Raw genomic sequence first — 20,574 nt, 5'->3', positions numbered from 1 at the left:
TGCATTCAGTATTAAACCAGGCAAAGAACTTCAAAACTGCAAATTTCAGAGATGGCATGACTTGCTAGGCTTAGCAGCACCCTCAAGGGAGTCATGTTGCTGATACTTCAGTATCTAAGGCACAGTGCTTTTGGAAGCATCAGGACATGTTTAGGTTGGCCCTGTGAGTAAGAGAGATAATTGGCCCTGGAGTACAGAACCAGTATTTGCCATGCCCTGAGGTTATCTAAGTATATCTTTTAATGCTTCCCCCTTCTAAATAAAGCAAATTTTGACCAAATGACGGCTAATTTTAAAAAAATTGATTGGTTTTGTATTTAAAATAGCTTTAAAAGACAGAAGCTATATACTTGAGCATGACTGTGACTGCATCTCAGAGAGGTTGATGGAACATTCCTGGGCCGACATTTTAGTGATGCCTTTACGGCAGAGCCAACTGCCCTGAAACTGTATTGGTATGCTTGACTGTTTTCCTCAAAAATTTGAAATGGACTGACTTGGAATTCTGTAATAACCTCATAAGAAATGTGGGGAAAAAAAGGGGGAGTAAATGATTTACTATCAGTACTTTGTTATTACAATAACTGACCTGGAAGAAATAATCTATTAATTCCTTAAACAAGGCAATTCATGAGCCATTAACTGCAGTCACAGTACACTGTAAGATGTTGTTTGTACTTGCTTTCATGCTAATCAATTTTAAAGTTGTATACTTTTTTTTTGTTATATTGGGAAGGGAGGGACAGCAGGAGAAGTGTTTCAGACAGCTGTCCGTATTTGGGTCCCTAACTCCCCTGTCCTCACGGTGATTAAGTTGATGCACAAGCACTGTTGCAAGATGCGGTTTTGGTGAGATGTACATTTAGGAATTCAGTATCTTCTGTGAGAAACAGAGCCCCTTTGAAAAGTGTAGCAAAGGTTTCTATGTGTCAGAAAGAAGCAGATGGATTCAGTTGGGAAGAAAACTAGGTTGGCACTTGTCATCTTGGCTGCCCTTTCTGCAGGCTGTACTGTGCCAGATGGGTGAACACAACTTCCCCTGATGTTCTCTGACCTGACCTTTGCTGTCCTTAGCAGTGGAAGGAATGAAATCAGTCATTGAAAATTCTGCTAGAGAAAGCCTGTCTTATTTTTTCTGAAATAAAAAATAATCTAACCAGGCAAGCCAGTGCACTTCTTCCACATTGCCTTTATTTTCATTAATATGTAATACTCTCATTAAACCTTCTTAAAAAAACAAGAAACATCACTCAATTACATGTGCTTTTTGCCTGGAGGTAGGTGTGCTTAAAAAAACAAAAACACACCAAAAAAAAAAACCCTCTACAACAGATGCTAGAGATGCTAGTTATGTTGCTTAGGCACTGCAGGCAAATGCTCAGGTATTTCTATGTTAAGCGTAGTAGTAGGCTCAAAATGCAGGATAGCGTGCAGGTGTAAAGCTGGGTATTTATGGGATTAATGAACGCCTGTTAGCGGTTGCCACGCTGTGGAAAAGCTTGGGCTGTGATGGCTTCAGAAAATTTTGGAAGGTAAAGATTTTTTCCCTTGTTTCGAAAGAGTATTTACATCCTAAAGCTTGTCTAAAAAGGCAATCATCATGAGCTTATCTACGCAAAATCACAACAGGCACTTCGAAGTTAAGGTAGGTCACACAGATGCGCTACACTGGATGTTCCTGACAATTTCTCAGTAACCCACATTATGCCACTTTTAATTGGCCTGTGTAGACTGGTTCTTGTGTTCACGTGATATCTATTTCCCTCAAATCTTTACTTCTGTATCTTTGGGAATCCCTGTGCAGAATTTATTAAAAACTATCTCTCAGGAAGGATTGGTAAAAGTGTCAGGCTTCAATTACTGTTTAGCTGTTAATTTTCATTGCGTGAATGAGTCCTATTGTGATTTGTGTGTTCTAGAAAGCCACTTCCATGCAAGCTAGTCCTGAGTAGGCAGTTGTCGTTTTGTCATTTATTTTAAAGCTTTTTTTATTTTATTTTGTGTGCTAGAATCAAGCTCAGCAGCATTCCTGAAGTACCTAAATTTGTCAGCTACGTGGTCCGTGGAAATCATGCTTTGAGAAGTATCTCTGTAGTTGTACTAATGCTAAAAAGAACTTAAAAAATTCGATGCAATGTCTCATTTTCATCTCCAAATAGATGGAGCGTGTGCTATTCAAATGTTTTTTAGCCAACTGGTTGCAGAAATAAAATTAACTGGGACGTCTGAGTGCTCTGTGCTATGTCAGAACAAAACCTGGCTGGCTGCTGGGGGCAGGGGGGAATCGCGCCAGGCTACAAGAGAGCTTTGACGGACTCGTCTCTGGTTTTGCATCGGCTCGGTTTTCAGTTTAAGTAAAGAAATTACCCAGCTCCTTAACTCCAAGAGATTTTGGTATTAATGAAAGCAGAAGAGTTAGCTGGCATGGGTAAGGAATGACATTAAAATAATTCGGGAGACTTTTGAAATACGTAACCTGGATTTCTGATCTCTGTTCCAAGGATCGCATATGGTTTTCAAGTATATTTGTAGAAAGATGTAGCATTTTGGTGCTAATTTGACACAGGCAGCTCTGTTCATCTGCACTAACGCTGCAATGTCACAATAATTTCTTGCCTTTCGCATATTGAGCTTTTACTGCGTTCCCAAAATATACGTTGGTGTTTTACCTGTGCATGAAGTTTTCAGCTGGGGTGTCGTTGTCAGCAATAATTGTATGTTTCCTCTGTTTGTTTAATTTCCCAGAATGTTTTATTATTAGCTCTTGGTTCTAAAAGTTTGATTGGCCAATATGATTAGCAATGGCACTGCCGGCATGAAATAAGCAGAACTGCGTGATAAGAATTGCCTGTCCGAAGAATTTGAAAACCGCAAAGCTCAGTTTAGGCTTCCTTTGAAATAAGGAAGCAAAATGGGATGTCGGTGTGGAGCTAGTTTTAAAAAAAAAAAAAAAACAAGAAAGTGTTTTTACGTCCTGGTTCTGACGCTCCCTCTCTCTGTAGCTTAGAGTAAATTGTTCCGATTCTGTCGCCTTTTCTGTAGAAGAGGCTGCACGCTTCTGTGTTGATCTCCCTCATTTTGCAAGATTTAAAAATGTATTTAAAGCAATGTGAAAAACGCCTAAAAATAACACTTCCCTTTTAATGCATACAGCTTTTATATGTAGCTACGTATAGCTTTCCAGTTACAAGATTTTATTGGGCTATTAGAGGCATTATACCCCCTAGACACTTCATATTCACCACTTGGAAGGCAGGTTTTGTGCCTGTGCAGTGAGAAAGGCAGAGAGCAAGGAAAACTGAGGCAAAGCACGTCTCCGCAGAGAACTGCGCTTTAAGGGGTCCACGTGGGGAATTCCAAGAGAAATAATCGTGCTCAGGCTGCAGCCCAGCTGGCGCCCATTGACATTTTCTGTATCTGCAATAACGTCTTTAACTGCGGTTTGCCACAATGATTTGTCACGTACTTATTTAATCCCTTAAATACTTGGTTTGTTCATAGGGTTGGGCGGTTCATGTGACACTTCATCCACTGATATACGAATTATTACTCTGACAGGTATTTCGTAAAGAGTGACTCATTCCAGCCCTCCCTAGAGGTGTAGGCATGTAATTGGAGGTGCACCGCTGAAATTGGAAGCATTAGACTGACTAAGACACTGAGACAACCAGGAGTGTCGCTGATATTTCCTTGCTCTGGGAGAGCAACGGATATGACACGCTTTATCAAAGACAGGGGGTTAATTTGGTTTATCTTGTTCTGTCCATGAATTGTGTAACACACAAATTCAGAGCAAGCAGGAACAGGAAAGAGGAGGCAAGTGCGCGCTTGAGCCAGACTGATTAATTCCCCGACTTATTTATGGGAACGTAGGAAGTGCTGGACACTCAGGGTGTGATAGATAAGCATGTGGCAATTTGCAGTGTGTGTTAGCAGATCACTGTGTTGAAAATGAGCCAGGTAGAAGACGTGTGCTTAGAGACAAAACCGTATCGGATGGGATCTCTGAATTGTGCTGGTCATGTTAAATGTTAAATACTTTAAATGTTTTTGTAGTATGATATGATGTAATACCACAAGCACGATTAGTTCACAATAGTGCTTTCTGGCAAGAGCAGAGACCACCAAGGGAGATGGTGTTATAGGAAAGGTTGGATGTCACAGCCCCGTCTATATACGCCTTATTCTTGAGAGTAGCGCTCCCCTCCCCACGCAGAGGCAGGCAGCAAGGGTCAAAGTCTCCTTTACCTGCCTCCTGCCCTGCTCAGGTGAGGTGCAAGACCTTGCAAAGTGGCGTGTGCGGACTGAGATGGCTATCGAGGGGTGTCTTTGCGGGAGGGAAGGGAGGTAGAAACCTTCCCGTGAGCAAGGAGAGCAGCGTGCAATGCCCGCAGCGGTTACGGCTGCCGCTGGCCCTTGGGCTTGCCCCCGCCAGCCGTGGGAGCATGCGTGCCGTCCCCGGGACGGCCAGCCTCCCCGCCACGCGCTCGAGTGGGTGGTTTCCTGGCGTTCCCGGCGGGGCTGCCATGGAGCAGGAACGCGGCAGCAGGAAGGGCAGAGCTGATCCGCGCGCGGAGGCCGGCTGCCTCCCTCTCCCGTCAGGGCGCAGGCGGCAACTCGGCGGTCCCACCAGGTTCAGCCCGGCTCGCTGGTCCCGCTGAGCACCCCGGAGGAGGAGGATGCTCCTGCTTCAGCTGCTCTGCTTGCTGCCCTGCGAAGCCCTGAGCCAGCCGCCGAATGCCTCGCCGGAGTGGAAGGTGGCGGTGCTGAGCCTCGGGCTGCAGGGACGACCTCTCAGGGAAGTCAGCTCGGCTTTCCTGTCTCTCACCCTGGATGCCAGCCTGGCTCAAGACCCAAGATACGTCACCTTCTTGAGGTAAGGGGCAGGTATTTGTCTCCTCCCCCTTCCTCTTCCCTTCCTGCAGCACCCGGCAAGGCTGTGCCTATTCTGTCTCGCGACAATTTCTTTTTCCGCAGCCCTTTGCTCTCCTCACCCTGTGCCTGAGCAGAAAGAGGTGCAGAGAGGTGAGAGCTCCTCTGAACCTCTCCTCCTTCCAGCCACCCTGGCGCTGACTGAGGAAAGGCCAACATCCTCCAGAGCTTTGGCTCTGCTCCCTTGCAGAAAGGAGACAGAGCCTTACGATTTTGGAGCTAGGTTATGGCTCCAGCCTGGTGTCTCTGCGCTTTAGGATGCAGCTCCAACCCGCTGCTTGGGGAAACGCAGGGTCAACGGAAGCAGCTACTTTCAAGGGGAGAAGAGAGGTCCCACAAAGGAACTGAGCAGTTATAGGTGAATCACAGGTGACTGCTTTAGTAATCAGTGCTCAAAATCTGCAATCCAAAAGCCACGTAAGCTGCACAGGCAGGGTCCGATTCAGTGTCTTTAAGAGACATAAGGTACTGAAATAACTAAAGGATGGTAGGGGACCCTCACTCCTTGGAGCTTCAGGTGGGGGAGACTTGGGAGGTTTCAGTGTGGAATAGAAGTTATGATTGTCCGGTCTGCTTTGAGATGAAATAAGCCATTTAGTTGTCCCAGCACAGCAAGGTGGAATCTGTTATCAGTGCTGACTGCTCTGTGACCGTTTGCTCAGGGAACTAGAGAAGAATTGCTTAGACAGGGAGAAGACTTATGCTTTGATGATGCTCCATCAGAAGCAGAAAAAGAAGTAGGCATAAATTCAGGAGGGGAGCAGCCTTGCTGCTGGAAGGAGAGGGAAATTGCCAGCTGCTGAGCAGAGCGGGTTATGCGTAGCCAGGTTGGGGGCCGGGGGCTTCTTGCCCTTGCGCTCTGCAAGGTAAGAAAACGATCCAAGTCCTAGCGTAGCTTTGGGAACGTTTACCAGGGTGTTGTTGGCTTAAAGTCTTCTCTCATAAAGGCCAAGGACGGTCTGTTGCTGCTGAGGTCAAATCTACAGTTCCTAAAAACAAAGCTCTCTTCCCACCCCCCCCCCACCTCCTTGGTAGCTCTTTGAACAATTCAGGACCACCAAGTGGTGATGTTTCTTGTCTGTCCTTTTGGTTTGGACCTCTCTCTTGCCTTCTTTCGTCCCAATTTTGCTCTTAATTTTTTTAAACCGGTTCTTTCTTCCCTTTGATTCTGTAATTTTTGAAGCTAACATATCTCTCTCTTTTCCGTTGATCCAATTTTTCAGTCCCATCTTATTTCTTCAGCCCTTCTGATTTTCCTCCTCCTACCTCATTCATCTTTTTTCTCCTGGAGGGAGAGTGATGCCACCTTGCTTGAAAGAGGTCGGGTCTCTGCGACCTTTAGACCTCCTGGCAGTCGCGGAGTAGGATCGGGCCAGAAGCCGGTGGCCGCGGGCGCAGCCCTGGGCTTTGCTCTGCTTGTGGCTGTGAGCAGGAAGCTGTTGGTGGGCAGTAATCAGCCCCAGACGGCCTCGGAGTAGTGATATCAGTCGTGCATCAGGTGTCATCTGATGCCTCTCTCTCCCTCTCTCCGTTTCCCCGAGCAAAGGCTGCGTTTAAGTCGTGTGCGCTCTGCTCGTTCCACGCAAGTCACAGAAGTAGAGCTTAAGCTGCTTTTTAAGCCTGCTTAATTAAACTAATGCTAGTCCTGATGTGGACCCTTTTTCTCTTCGGTACAAAAGCATTTTGTTTGGCTGTAGTTTAGGGAAATTGGGAACGATGGTGTAAAGCCAGTCTTACGTCCATCTCCTCATGGGTCCGATAGTTTTGTTTAAACAAAACCGGAAAAGTCTAGGGGAGAAAACTGCCTGTCCTCAAAACGCGCTCTTACTTTGCCCCCGTGACTCAGCTCCTCGTCAGCGAGCGCGATCCCTGCAGCGCATCTCCCCCGCTTATCGCCTCCCTAAAGTGCTCCCAGCCCCTTGACCCAGCAGCGCCTGTTTTATATGAAACACTGTGCCGGGATTACAGGCACGCGAGAGGCTTGAGATGGCGCGCTCGGTATGAGTTCGCCCGACTATAACGTCTCTTCTGTTTCTTGGTGTTCTTCCCTCAGCAACCCCAAACTGCGCACCCTCGCGAGGGCCTTGTCCCCAGGCTTCTTGAGATTTGGCGGCACCAAAACGGATTTTCTGATTTTCAATCCCAACCAGGATTCAACTTCAGAAGAGAAAATCATTTGGGAACTTGAGGCGAAGCAAGGTAAAGTAGATGTGAATGTTGCGCACGAAACGATCTGTAGCTTAACTGATGCAATAACTGGTTCACCCTGCGCTGCAGATGCAGCAAATGCACGACTGCAGCATTCGTGCTTCTCCACTGATTCAGGGTTGCTGCCCTCCGTCGGGATCTTCCAGACTCGTCTCCGCTTTGGCCTAGTTCTGTTTTGGGCCCTCTCCGTATCTCTCTGCCCCCTGCCTTACACCGCTCCCGAAGTTCACCACAGTCTGTCCGTGTCTCCTTTCCTCCGTGGCTGGCCCCTCAGCATGAGTAAAATAAGGACTTCGGTCAGGGTTCATGCAAAAATGAGGAAGGTTGCAAAACATATCCCTCACGCGCTCGGTATCTGCTGCGGCTTTGCTGCCCAATACTCGTTTCTGGGATGCCACCACGGTGTCTGTAACTCTCCCGCCGTCCGGGAGGAGCCAGCCAAGGTCAGCTCAAAAATTGTAGTTTCATCCAGAAAAGAAAGCACTGGCTGAAAGAAATAATCTGCTGAGAACGAAGTGCTTGTTTGGTCTAGCTTCCCCAAGATCAGAGTTAAGCTGACAGCGAGCCGTACAGCATTGCCTTCCTGAAACTTAAATAACCGCAAGCTCACCCCACCCTGACGCACTTCACTTCTTCCGTTTGGGCTCTGCGTGCAAATGTTTTTCCTTTAAATTCCCTGAATTCAAGTCCATTTCCCCCTTAAATTCTGTGGAAGTACATAAAGCGTTCTGGAGCTGTTTCACGTGACGCAAACGCTGAGTTGCCCTTTGTGCTGGGGTGCTAACGGGTCAGGCTGGGCTCTGAAGCTCAGTGCTCCTTTCACCCCGCGCTGCTGCCTGGAGCGCCCGGGGGATAGTTAGAACTGTGGCCCGCCTTGCACTTGCGCTCTGGCTCGTGGTGTGATCCCGCATGGGGTTTGCGCGCTTGGGGAAAAACCAAACCAACCAACCAAACAAACGAAAAAAAAAACTACATACGGAGAGAAACGAAGCATGTCGGCAGACTTCTGCCAGCGGTTTAATTTGAACCTTGCAACGCAGCCAGCAGCTCTCACTGCGAGAAACAGGAAACGCAGCCAGCGGTTCTCATCACAGGAACAGGAAATGGTGCTTCGTATCTCTCCTAAGCAATAGGAGCTGGTAACCGCGCGGCAGGGTTGTGCGGGGCGTTGTTTGTCTGCTCCCGCAGTGCCGTGCCTGCCTGGGCACCACGGCCTGCGCTGCTCAGTCAGGGTTTCCGGAGCAGCTCTCCAGCGAAAACAGGTTAGCAGCTTACGGCCGCGAGTTGTACCAGCTTCCAGAAGCCCACTGCAGTCAATTTTTTTTTTTTTCCTCTTCCCATCTCCATCACCTTAAACGCGGTTATGCACATATACATATATATATACACACACACACGCATACACACACACGTTTATATCAGTTCAGCCCTCCTCTTCCATCTGGCTGTCATCACGAAGGTGGGGATGACTTCCACAGAAACGCAGGACTCCTCTGAGCTCTACCCAAACTAGGCGTGTGTCTCGAGGAGGGACCCAGCCCGTTGCACATTGAACCCTTGCCGTGAACGTGAAAGTTTGATTGCTGTCACCCTTTATTCTGTCCTGCAGAGGCTTGCGGATTAAGATCCGGGTTTTCTGCTGTTGAGAAGCTACTACTTGCCCAGTGGCCCGTGCAGGAGAGGTTAATACTTAACGAACAGTACCGGAAAGAGCACAAAAACACCACCATCACAAGTAAGCCTTTGCTGCGTTCTCACGCTAGGATTTGTAACTAGGAGGCTGCAAATCTCTGTTCCACGGTGGCAGCGTCATGGGCAGTTGGGAGCTGAAGCCACCGAAAATTAAGGTTTCTCTAAGTCATTGAGATGTCCCTGAAAAAAATCCTACCCTACTCTCCGTCTTCTTGTTCACACTATTTGGTCACTGCAGGAGTTAGGCGAATCTCAACATCTCGCGGGGTAACGTTTAACAAGCTTCACCGGGGTTGGGCGCTCTGGCTTGGCTCTGAAAGCCTGGCCGAGCTACAGCACCAGGTTAAGCACCTACAGCGCAGGTCTTAATTTGGCTTTAAGTCAATTAGCACGCTGGGCCTTTGAAAATAAACGGTCTCCCCGGTGCTTCTCCATCACGCAGGAAATACAGTGGACATCCTGTACAGCTTTGCAAATTGTTCACGCTTTCAGCTGATCTTTGGGCTCAATGCCTTGCTGCGGAAAAACGGCCTGCAGTGGGACAGTTCGAACGCCCAGCTGCTGCTGGACTACTGCGCCTCGCGGCGGTACAACATGTCCTGGGAGCTGGGGAACGGTAAGTGCAAAACGCGCCTGCGGGCGAGAGAAGCGGCAGCTAACTGCGGCGGGTGGAAACGTGCCGCCGCGAGGTAAGGGCCGTCTTCAGAGCAACGTGCTTGCACCAGCGCCTCGTGGGCGATGCCCCAAAGAGCGAGGTAGTGTTTTACTGGGAAAAGGGTAAGGCCTTAATTTGCAGTATCGAATGGCAATCTCCAAATACGGTACAACGCGGCGCGAAGCCACAGGCGGTTGGCACGTTGCCTCCCAAGACTAGACGTGGGTATCGCTGTCTCTCCCAGAGCCAAACAGTTTCCGGAAGAAGTCTGGCATTTACGTTGACGGCTTCCAGCTCGGACAGGACTTCATTCACTTACGTCACCTGCTGAATAATTATACCCTCTACCGGCGGTCCAGACTGTACGGCCCTGACGTGGGGCGGCCGCGGAAGCGCACGCAGAAGCTGCTGCGGAGGTGAGCGGGAGGGTTTGGGCAGATTCAGAGCCACCAGGAAGGAGGAGCGATAGGGATAAATCCAATTTAGCCGAAACCTGATCAGTTTTGATTTTTTCCTTAAATTAGAACCATTGATTTTTTTTTTTTTTTCTTCCTCGACTGAGGGGGACTGAAATCTTACCTGCGTGCAAGGCATTAAGCTTAAACTCCTCAGCCCGTTGCAACCAAGAGGTTAGCAGCGCCGCCCTCGTGTGCGCGGCTTTCAGTTGCAACCCTCCCGACGACCCTGTGCCGTTTGTTCACAGCTTCCTGAAATCGGGAGGGAAGGCGATTGATTCTGTCACCTGGCATCAGTAAGTACCGCGCGGGTTGTCCCGTTGCTCGCTTGACAGACAGCCGCTTTGGTGAAGCGCTGAATCGGGAGGCCTCAGCAGGGCAGGGCAGGGAGGAGGGGAAGAGCGGCTGGCGCCAGCGGGAGCCGTCTTTCCGCCCGCGTTATTTTGCCGCGGGTGCAAACGCAGCAGCTGCGTGGCGACGCCGCGGTTCTCCGGCTCCTTCGCTTGCCCGCGCGCGCTGCCTCCGTCCCAGTCCCTTCCTCCCCCCCCCCAAATCGCCAGAAGGCTCCCGCAGACAGTGGGATGCTGGAACCTCATATGTGTCGTGTTAAGCTTCATCGGGTAAAGCAAGTTATCACGTAGCAGCATAATGCACGAGAAGACATGCGGGACGTGACTCAGTGCTATTTTCCTGATTCTAAACGAGTAGATGTGATTTCTTGGGGAAAAAATCTGCTGCTTCTAGTCCTGTTGATCAACGTTTCTGTGGTGTCTTGCCTTGGTCGACGTACTCCTACCTGAAAGCCCCTTAAACACAGACGGCGTACCTGCACGTCTGGCGAAAAAGTTAAAAACTGGACGGAACAATAGCGACGATGTGAATAAACGTGTCGAGCGGCTGAGTGCTCCTGTTGTTTTGCACCAGCGGTAGAAGTTTTCCTCAGTTTTGACTGTGCTTTTTTTCCCATTTCCAGTTACTACGTAAACGGACGAAGCGCCACGAGGGAGGATTTCCTGAGCCCCGAAGTGCTGGATACCTTTGCCACAGCTATCCGTGATGTCCTGGAGGTGAGTTGCCCTGCGTGGGGGGCCGTTCACGCGTTGCGTTACCCGCGGCGTTAGCAGAACCGAATCCTGCGCGGGGCAGAGCTCCTCGGCTGGCAAGGAACGAGGATCCTCCCAGCTCGGCCGCCGCTGGCGGCGTGAATGCTCGAAAGACCGTTTTAACAACGCTACTAGTAGGTGTGCTCGGGAGAGAAGGTTTTGCCCTCCGCCAAACGCGATGCTAGAAACTTCATAAACCTGCAAAATTCTGATTCATCAGTTCAGTCATTGCTCAGAGATGTAATTTATGGTCCTGTTTTCCCCCCTTCCCTCGCGTTTCACAGGGCTTAGAGATCCTGAGAACAGGACGATTTAGAGTGTGACACTGCTCAGCGCGAGAAGACTTCCAGAACCTGACCCTGAAGTGATGTTTTCCTCTTTCTAAACGAGTAGATGTGATTTCTTGAGGGGAAAAGAAAAAAATCTGCTGTTCTAGTGCTGTTGCTCAAAATTTCTGTGACATCCTGCCTCAGTCAATGTTGCTATCTGTTAAATGCAAAGGCGTACCCAGGCATTGGCTGAAGCACAGATTTCTGAATGCTGATTATTTCAGAAGCCGTAAATTTAATTACTGTCGTCATCTTTTCTCTCCTACGCAATGCCGATTAGATTGTCGATGGAACCGTGCCAGGCAAAAAGGTTTGGTTAGGAGAAACCAGCTCAGCGTATGGAGGTGGAGCTCCCAGACTGTCCAATACCTATGTCGCTGGCTTTATGTGAGTAAAACAGCATGTGTTGTCAATTATACGTTTTTATGGGGTTAAAGAAATGCCAGTTGGGGGCCTCTAAATGCCCGGTACATCACTGATTCGGTAGGACTGGATTTTGCTTCCCCAAAACACAGTAATATCCCTGTATTCACTGACTGAAGCTTGTTGTGTTGGAGCTGGTCCTGAGAGCCTGAGCGCGGCGCCCCGTGCCGCCAGCAGACGCTTACCCCGCACCTCAGGTTTGATAAGATGGACAAGGTAACAGCAGGTTCCACTAGGAACCTGGGAAGTAAAAGCATGAGAAAGTTGTATTGCCGTCCTTGAATCCATAACATAAACTCCATCTTTTTGCAAAGACTGGAAGTTCTTCGTGACATACGTGTCCTTTTTCTCTGCCACGCTTTGACTGCTGTGAAATAATTGACCAAAATAAGGTCTACGTTTTGTCCAAGGACACCAGATTTAGCAATTTGTTGAAGTGGAGAAAAAAAAAAAAAAAAAGGAACTTGCACTTTTTTTTTTTTTTAGCACTTCAAGTGACCTGTTTGCAGATTCAGGCAGATAAGTTTGCATTGCTATGTGTGGTTCACTCTTTGAAGATTCGCAGAAAGCATTTCTGGGCTATGTTTTCCCACTTAGCGGGCAGGGTGATCTTTTGAGCCAGGGCCTCATGGGTCAGCCAGTCAAAGCCCAGTGATCACAGACAACCTTGTCATTCGCTGTGATGATTTCTCAACTGTTAGGCCTTTGGGCAGGTCAAGAGCAAATGCTGCTGTCGGTTTCCACTGCTGGCATCTTGTTTCTCAGGGCAAGGACAGCAACAAGGGGACTGAAGTATTTCCATAAAATCGGGCTGCGAGTCAGATGCAGTCTGAAATTAATTTCTGAGGTAATCACTCTAAGTCCTGAATTTGGTGGAGTTGCATGATTTTAAGCAAACGTCAGCATCAAGTCTTAATTCTTTCTTTTCTACTTCTCATCTCGTGAGAGAGAGGCAACAGAGAACAGCTGAGGTCTGCAACTTGATTTGTGTGCTGTTTGCCTCCTTTTTTTGGCAGGTGGCTGGACAAACTTGGACTTTCAGCCAGGCAGGGAATTGACGTGGTGATGAGACAGGTGTTCTTTGGAGCAGGAACCTATCATCTGGTGGATGCAAATTTTGAACCTTTGCCAGTACGTATGCAATCCCACTAACGCTGTTTTAATGCTGTATGTAGTCTGGTACAGACAAAATCCGATGTGCAAACAGAAGACAGCTATTTTTACAGCACAAGAGAGCAACAGATCTTGTAGGGTGTTCCCAGATGTCTGTCCTTGCATTTAAAGCCAGTTTGTGTTGGAATATGCTACGTGTACTACATATACGTGTACTATACATAGATACAAGATATTTCCTGGAAGTGTAGGGATGCAGTTAGTCTTTAGGACGAGAGCTTGATTTCTGGGAGATAATGCTGTGATTTATATCCGGGCACGTCCAGAGTTTCTAAGGCAAATAGATGCAGGGTTTTAGTTCGAGTGTTCCTCAGCTGAATGGTGAGTAGCTCTTAAACGTGATGTGAAATGCTGTAAGAAATTACATCACAAGTGAAAAACGACATAACATGAAATTAAGAATCAAGTATTTCTTGGGTCACGTACAAACCCAGTAGCGGCTGGAGCAAAAGCAAATGAAAACATGCATTTAGCATAGTTTGATTTATTTAGAATAACATTCTGCTAGGACCGAACACCATTATTGAACGTGACATTCACTTTGTATATTTATAGCATGCTCTTTTGTGCCAGCAGCACTTACCTGTGGATGGGAGGATAGCATCTTTTTCCTTTTCCTCCCATTTTTCTGCTTCTAAGCCGTGATACAGGCTCATAAAGAACATCTAACCAAGGAAACCAACATACGGAGTTGTTCTGTCCAGCGGTTTCAGATGGTCCCTATGCTGGGGGCAAGTGGTCAGGGGATGGAAGAGCTTGTTATTTCCCTTCCTTCCTTCCCCCGCTCCCCCAATTTAAAATACATTTAGATTAAAAAGATATGTCTTGTTTTCATCTGCAGGCAGTACAGGTGCTAGCAAACCAAATAACACTTCAAAGGTATGGAAATCCAAAGCAGAGCAGTCAGTTTTACGCAGCATTGAAATGAAAAGGATGCTAAAGGCTCTCCAAAGGCTGCGTCTCCATACAAATGGATTGAGCAAGCAGGCCAACAGGAAACGTTGCTTCCCCGGGTTTGTGGTGCATTAGAGAAGAGAGAAACTTGGAAATCTCCAAAATAAAAAAGAACTGCTGGAAGAAGCTCCCTTTGAGAGCTACCAGCTTTAGCATAATCCTCTGCTGGAGTTGTGATCAAAGAAATGACACTGCAAAAATACATGTACTGGGCCTAACCAAAGGCCACGCTTTCCCCTGTTATGGTTACAGAGTTAATAGAGCAAAATTAGCAGTCAAGACTCAAGAAAAAGCAGAGCTGGGAAAACGAGCTCTCCAGCAGGCATTATCCTGCTCACACGCTTTTACGTTGGCATCGTCTTAGGACTTCGGTGGATTTACTCTTGACTCGCGTTCCGAATTAATCCTCTAAGACCTATTTGAAAGCACCGTGTCAGCTAACTGCATGAAAGCCGGGGGATTATTCCCCTGCTTAGCACCAGTGGGTCAGGCACAAGTACCCCTGCGCAAAGGGCAACTCATCCCTGATGGGTTCCCGTCAAGCTCCAGGGTGCTCAGCCCTCTGCCAAAAGGGCAGAGCACCCCCAAAATCAAGTCCTTCCCCTCCCCCCGAAAGGAGCTCCCGGATCAACTTTTGAGGGCAAAACGACTCTAAACGTACCTTGTGAACACAGGCGTTTTGCAACTTGGAGACACCATTTTCTTCTTTGCTATGTTATTTGTGTGATTTTAAATAAACCTGATGAAAAAAACTTGGTCCAGTAGAAAATTAGAGGAAAAAAACCCTGAAGTTACCGGCAAAATGCATGTTACGTGAAGAAGAATGTGGATGATAAAACCACTTTGATGCTTTATGAGAAATCCCTCAGCTCAGGGAGTGCTTTTGGCTTCCAACTTCTTCACGTGATTAAGGAAATTAAGGAAATTATTAAGGAAATACAGGTTTCTGTGAGCACACTGTGCTTCCCCGTTGGCAGCTGCAGTCTTTCAAAAGGAAAAACATTTTCTGAACTTAGTCTTTCCGCCAGCATCTTGCTGGAGGAGGGGTGGGGAGGGGAGAGCAGGAGTGACAAATATAACCTTAGCGTACAGAGTTGATATAAGCGCATGTGCTTTTTGTTACGCAGGACTATTGGCTTTCACTGTTATACAAGAACCTGGTTGGCACCAAGGTGCTGCACGTTAGCCTAAAGGGAGCCGACCCAACGAAGCTCCGCGTGTACCTTCATTGCACAAACACCCACCAGTAAGCGTGCTTGTTTCTGCAGAGATTGCCTGGATAGTGTCCAGAAATTACCCAGTCTCAGCCCCAGACTCGCGAGAGAGATGTCTCCCATCTCCGGCCCATCCTATATTCTGACTCTTGATCTGCTCTGCGTCCTCCCTTTAGTTCCTCGCCGTCGATGATATGTAAAAGCAGTAGTAGATCCCTTCCCCGCAAGTGCCCGCCTCTGACCCGTGTGGGCCCCCCTTTCCCGACGGCCGGCTGTACTGTTGGTCCGGATGCTTGCGGGCACTCGTCCCGTCCCCAGCGGTGGGATGGCGGCTGTTCCTGGTGAGGTGTTGTCTGTGAACGACACCTGGATTCTGCACAACTTCTTTATTACCTGAACGCCACTGTGATTTTTCTCTTGCTTTTCAGCCCGAAGTACAGAGAAGGGGATGTTACGTTGTTTGCTTTAAATCTCTACAACGCTACCAGATACTTGCAGCTGCCTGGTTACTTATCTAGCAAGCACGTAGATGAATACCTTCTACTACCTCATGGGAAAGAGAACATACTTTCCAGGTGAGGATGCAGTTCCTCTTCTCTCTGTAGAGAGTTCTGGGATTAGCATGCAGATAGCCTCCAAAACCCTGTCTTTCCGCTTGTAAGATAAAGACTGGGGTTACCATTCTGGTTTGGGTTGGTGGGGGGTTTTTTGTTCTTATTTTTTTTAGTGTGGTCTGATTTCTATTAAGTCAGGTATGTTAAAACCAGGCCTGCTAAGGTACGGCGGCAGGTGTTTGACGCTAACCCTCTAGCAGACCATCAGTACCCCGGACCAGAGTCTAACGCCCTTTTCGTTGTGAACGGGTGTAGGAACATTGCTTTCACCAGCGTTGGCTCCTGATTTTACAGCTGTATGTTGTGTCACTAGAACAAGTATTAGCCATACAAAATCCCATATTGACCCAATGCGTTGCTGTAAACCAGCAAAACGAGAAGCTGGTAACAAGAACAGTATTCTAGTCCAGAGTACACTGACGGTGGTAATCAAGGGGTTTGGTTTGGTTTGGTTTATGCTAGTATAACTTTCACACCCAAAGCTCAGATCCTTCCTGTGTCAATGTGTACGAAAGACATAGTAGCATCTGCAGGAGAAAAACAATTTGCATTTGTGCTTTTCAGTCTGCTCTGCAGCTAGTTTGAGTAGGCGAGTAAGAAACAGTTACTTTTCACCTTTGGTGTAATATTTCTCTGAAGTGAATACTTGCTATGTGAGTGCAATAGATACTGTAGGTATCTGGTACATCCGTATGTATGCACGCAAACCAGAAGGGAAGGCTTGTTCGGCCGTATGCCATAATCGGTTAGGAAGCTTTGTGCTTGCTTGTTTGCAGCTGAATTTCAAAAGGTTTTCGTACTGGACAGCAAACAAAGAGCAGCCCCAGCTACCCCCCTCTCTCCCTTTCTCTAGGTCTATTCAGTTGAACGGCCGTGTCCTAAGGATGGTGGATGACAAAACGCTGCCAGCACTTAATGAAAAACCCCTCGGTCCAGGGAGCGCGCTCGGCCTTCCAGCTTTTTCTTATGGGTTTTATGTCATCAAAAACGCCAAAGCTGTGGCTTGCATCTAAACGTTGACCACGCGCCTGCGGGATAACTGCAGTCGTGGCTGGCGAGTGATTAAGTCTGGTACTAGAAATTCACATTTCTGTAGTGAGATGCAAGGCTGGCAATCGATTCAAATCTGCTGGGGAGGCTGGTGTGGTGTGTGGGGCAGACATGAGGGCATACTGTACAGTCGGTATGTGAAACGCACGCTTGCTGAGCTTCGCGAGCAAACTGCCAAGTCGAGAAGCCCCAGGTGGAGGGCTTTTATCCCTTGTGTGGCCTGCATCAGTACATTTGATGGCAAGACCCTTCTCTAGCCCTTATGTTAAACTGCATATACTTTTCTGCACCGCGTTTTCAGGTCTGCCGGCCAGAAACGTCACCGTTCTCTTATTTCCTAGTTTATATAAGCACAGTTTTGAGAGCAGTTGACCTAAAAACTTTTCTTCAGAAAAGAGTAGGACATGCTTTTACACACACCCATATACATAGACAGAGCTGTGGTTTTGCTTGCACTGTGCGCGAGATATACGCAACAGCTTGGGAGTTTCGTAGCTGTGAACTGTGGGTCCACAGCTGGGGACCTCTTTGATCTCAGGGCTGCTCACAACTCGGCTTCTCTCCTCCCCTTTAAAAGGGTGCTACCAGCTAAACGGAGTTCCAGCGTGTGCTGCGGGGGGAGAGGTTGCTTTTTTTTTTTTTAAATAAAAAGACTTTAAAAACACAAAATTGATAGATAGGCTTATGAAGCTGTGATCAGAAATTGCCACAATATATAGGTTACGTTTAGCTTCAAATGTGTCAAAGGTAGATTTGCCTCTCCAGCGTAGGAGCGTTGTGCAAAGGCTTATATACCAGGAAGTGATGTAGACCAAAAAGGAAAATCAGGCAGGCTACGTGTGTTTACATTGTCCAAGTTCAACAGGAGAATTAAATGGATTGCGTAAGCTGATAGGGAAAAAAAATCTTCGATCTGTCGATATGAAGTGTTACAGCTTAGACATAAAATTTATTCTTTGCCTGGTAGCATCTTTTTAGAACTTCCTGAGTTTTGTTTATTTTAACGCTTGTATGTGACTTTTATATTTGAGTATTTTTATTAAAGTAATTTATATTAGCTTTTGGTAGTTTTCCTTTTTTATAAGACTCCACTTTAGCATACCGATACCATGAAATTCTCTAAATTTCTTTCAGCCGTACGTCAGCTGCCTTCATATGATTTTCCGGTGAGAATAACAAACACCTAAATAAAAACGAAAGAAATGACATCCAGATTAGAGTGTTAAAATTTTTGTTGGACCACCACTTCAGAAGCCATTGGTATTACAATCTGAATCAGACAAACATAGTACGTGATAATATAAATGCAGGACGTGTTAGCAGGGCAATAGAGATACAATGGTGTAAAGATTACAGTTTGTCATTGTTTCAACTGATTGCGATAATGTCTTTTTTCAGCATAAGGCCTGATTCATCACGGCGTGTTTTGCAGTGATTATTAGAACTCCAGTGATTACTTTCAGCTTAAAACACTTTACAAACATCATTAAGACTTTTCTTTGTGAAGTGTACATTAAGCTAATAGTTTCCCCTAGTTCCCTTAATTCCCCTAAATTCCCAGTCTCCTCTCGTTTCCCCTGCACAAAGGAAACGAGAGGAGACCAGGAATTTAAATGATTGATATAAGTATACAAACAGAGTTAATATCAGTCGTCTATCAATATATGACTGTCTGTAGTTCCCAGGCTCGCGCTTGGGTCATGAGACCCACCTGCCGCAACGCTTCGCTGCTGCCCAGGCATCTCAACTGGAGGGCTTTTTTGGTTGCGTTTTGAGAAGCTTTAGGATTCCAATCTTGTACGTAATGAAAACAAAAACCACGAAAAAGGGAACCATGAACTATGACTGTATCTTCATACGCATTTCTGTTTTCTTTCACATTTTTGACCCTGGAACTTGGATTATTGGTCTTGGATTTCCAGTAAATGAGTTATTGAAAGACTCCAGTAACTTTAAACGAGTTACTGGAAGGTGGAGTAACTTGAGTCATAAGGCTTTTATATAGTATGTTGTTTTATGCATGTGAAAATAAGGAAATGGATAATCTCTTTTTAATTGGTGAGAATTTGGCCATCAGCTCACACGTGAGTAGAACAAGACTGTGGGGCCTTCGTAGCCTTTGATGACTATCAGACTCTGAAATGTGCCATTCCCTACATGCTTTTCAGTGAGGGGCACACTGCACTACAGTGAATATAAATCTGTTGATAAAAAGTTTGCTTTTCTAAATTGCTCTCATGAGCTCCTTAAAGATAGTCCGCGGTTTGCTGGGGGCTTGCTCCCCACGTGTTCTCGAGGACACGTTAGCAGAAACAGCAGGATTTACATGTGCTTTGGTGTGGCACTCGCCTCTCCGTATCAGAGGCGATCTGACAGGATCCATACAAGTTTTCACCCGCTGGGCCGGTGCCTCCTCTCGTGTCACAGCCGTTCGCTCGGGGCGTGGGTCACGCGTCAGCTGAAGCTGCAGGAGGAGCCCCACTAGTTTTATTCAACTGTGAGATGACAGCTTCGCTCCTCAAACACCACGCTCTGCTTGGAGCCGTGCGAGGTGGGGAGGAAGGCTGTGGCTTGCTCACCGCTGGGGCTCAGCTGCTGCCCTCCGCAACGTACTGTTTAAATGTGTTTCATGTACTTGTCCGTACCTGACTAAATCCCATGCTGACTAAACCTGCGAGTGTGAAAGGGAGCAAAAGTCTCCAAAAGTTTTGCTTAGTCAGAGTTCAGTAGCTTTCTTGTGCTGTCCTTCGTGAACTGCTTATTGCTGTGGGGTATTGCTCATTCGAACAGTGAATGGAAAAACGTGGAAGACACTCCTTTATTATACTATTTTTCTACTTCCTCCCGATAGTCTACATTTGGGGGAATTAATATTTCGAAATGGTTAGTTTTTGCTTTTTGTCAGTGTGTCAGTCCTCAAAGCTGAAGGGAACTGTGGAATGCACCGTAGGTCATGTAATTCATGATGTTGCATTACAGGGATATTGGGCTTTGTCAGAAACTTCCGTTGAGTAATTCCAGGAAAATTTTATCACTGAAACTATGGCTGCACAAGATCAAATGTTTATGGTTTTAACACCAGATACTGCCCCTGTAAGTCATGAAGTTGATGCATTACCTCAAATAAGATGCTGTAAGAAGTGAGTGCGAGAGGGCAGAGATGTGAAGGGCGTGTATGAAATCGTGAATGTTTTACTACCTCAAGTCTGGAACACTTCTGTGAGATGAGAATTACGCTGGTGCCACGGGGCAACCCACACTAATTTAAAAAACAGCGTCACAGGCTCTGAAGAGGCACAGTAGCAAAAACAGTACGAAAACGTGTCGCGGGAGGCCGAAGCACAATGATTAAACACCAGTGCAACTGTTAGCTAAATGTATGCAGTCTGTTGTTCTGTCATTAACCTCAGCTGCTTGTTTGGTATGTACTGCTCAAAGGAAACGCCAGGTAAAGCCCCAGAAGGAAGCTCCTGTACGTCGGGACATCACGGCTCTGCGGGGCTGCCTTCCTCTGTCACCGGCCTGGGGGGCTGCCAGAGCCCCTGCAGGGCTTGCGGGACACCACAGAGCCCCTGAGGAGTCCAGGGGTGCCACGGAGCCTCCCACCGTTTGGGGTCCCACCAGCCTTCAGCCGTCCGACCGTTACCCGCAACGGCCGCCTCACCCCGCCCCCGGAGGCCGGCCACTCTGCGCATGCGCCGTGCCGGCGCGGCACCGCCCGGCGCGGCGCGTGACGTCAGCGCGCCGGAAGCCTCCCGCCGCCGGCGGGGGA

The 20,574-nt window shown here is 47.4% G+C and overlaps 1 protein-coding gene across 1 annotated transcript; it reads left to right on the top strand.

The window, feature by feature from the left end:
* Positions 1-3,973: 3,973 nt before the first annotated feature.
* On the top strand, positions 3,974-17,859 carry HPSE (heparanase). The gene is made up of 12 exons (XM_009676578.2): positions 3,974-4,876; positions 6,986-7,131; positions 8,750-8,875; positions 9,275-9,448; positions 9,732-9,903; positions 10,191-10,238; positions 10,916-11,009; positions 11,655-11,761; positions 12,814-12,928; positions 15,052-15,170; positions 15,567-15,713; positions 16,606-17,859. The coding sequence occupies exons 1-12, from the start codon at positions 4,680-4,682 to the stop codon at positions 16,763-16,765; spliced, it is 1,605 nt and encodes a 534-aa protein (XP_009674873.2). The 5' UTR covers positions 3,974-4,679; the 3' UTR covers positions 16,766-17,859.
* Positions 17,860-20,574: the final 2,715 nt, after the last annotated feature.

Source organism: Struthio camelus, chromosome 4, assembly GCF_040807025.1.
Source record: "Struthio camelus isolate bStrCam1 chromosome 4, bStrCam1.hap1, whole genome shotgun sequence".
Taxonomy (NCBI): Eukaryota; Metazoa; Chordata; class Aves; order Struthioniformes; family Struthionidae; genus Struthio; species Struthio camelus.
This window is presented reverse-complemented; position numbering and strand designations above follow the sequence as displayed.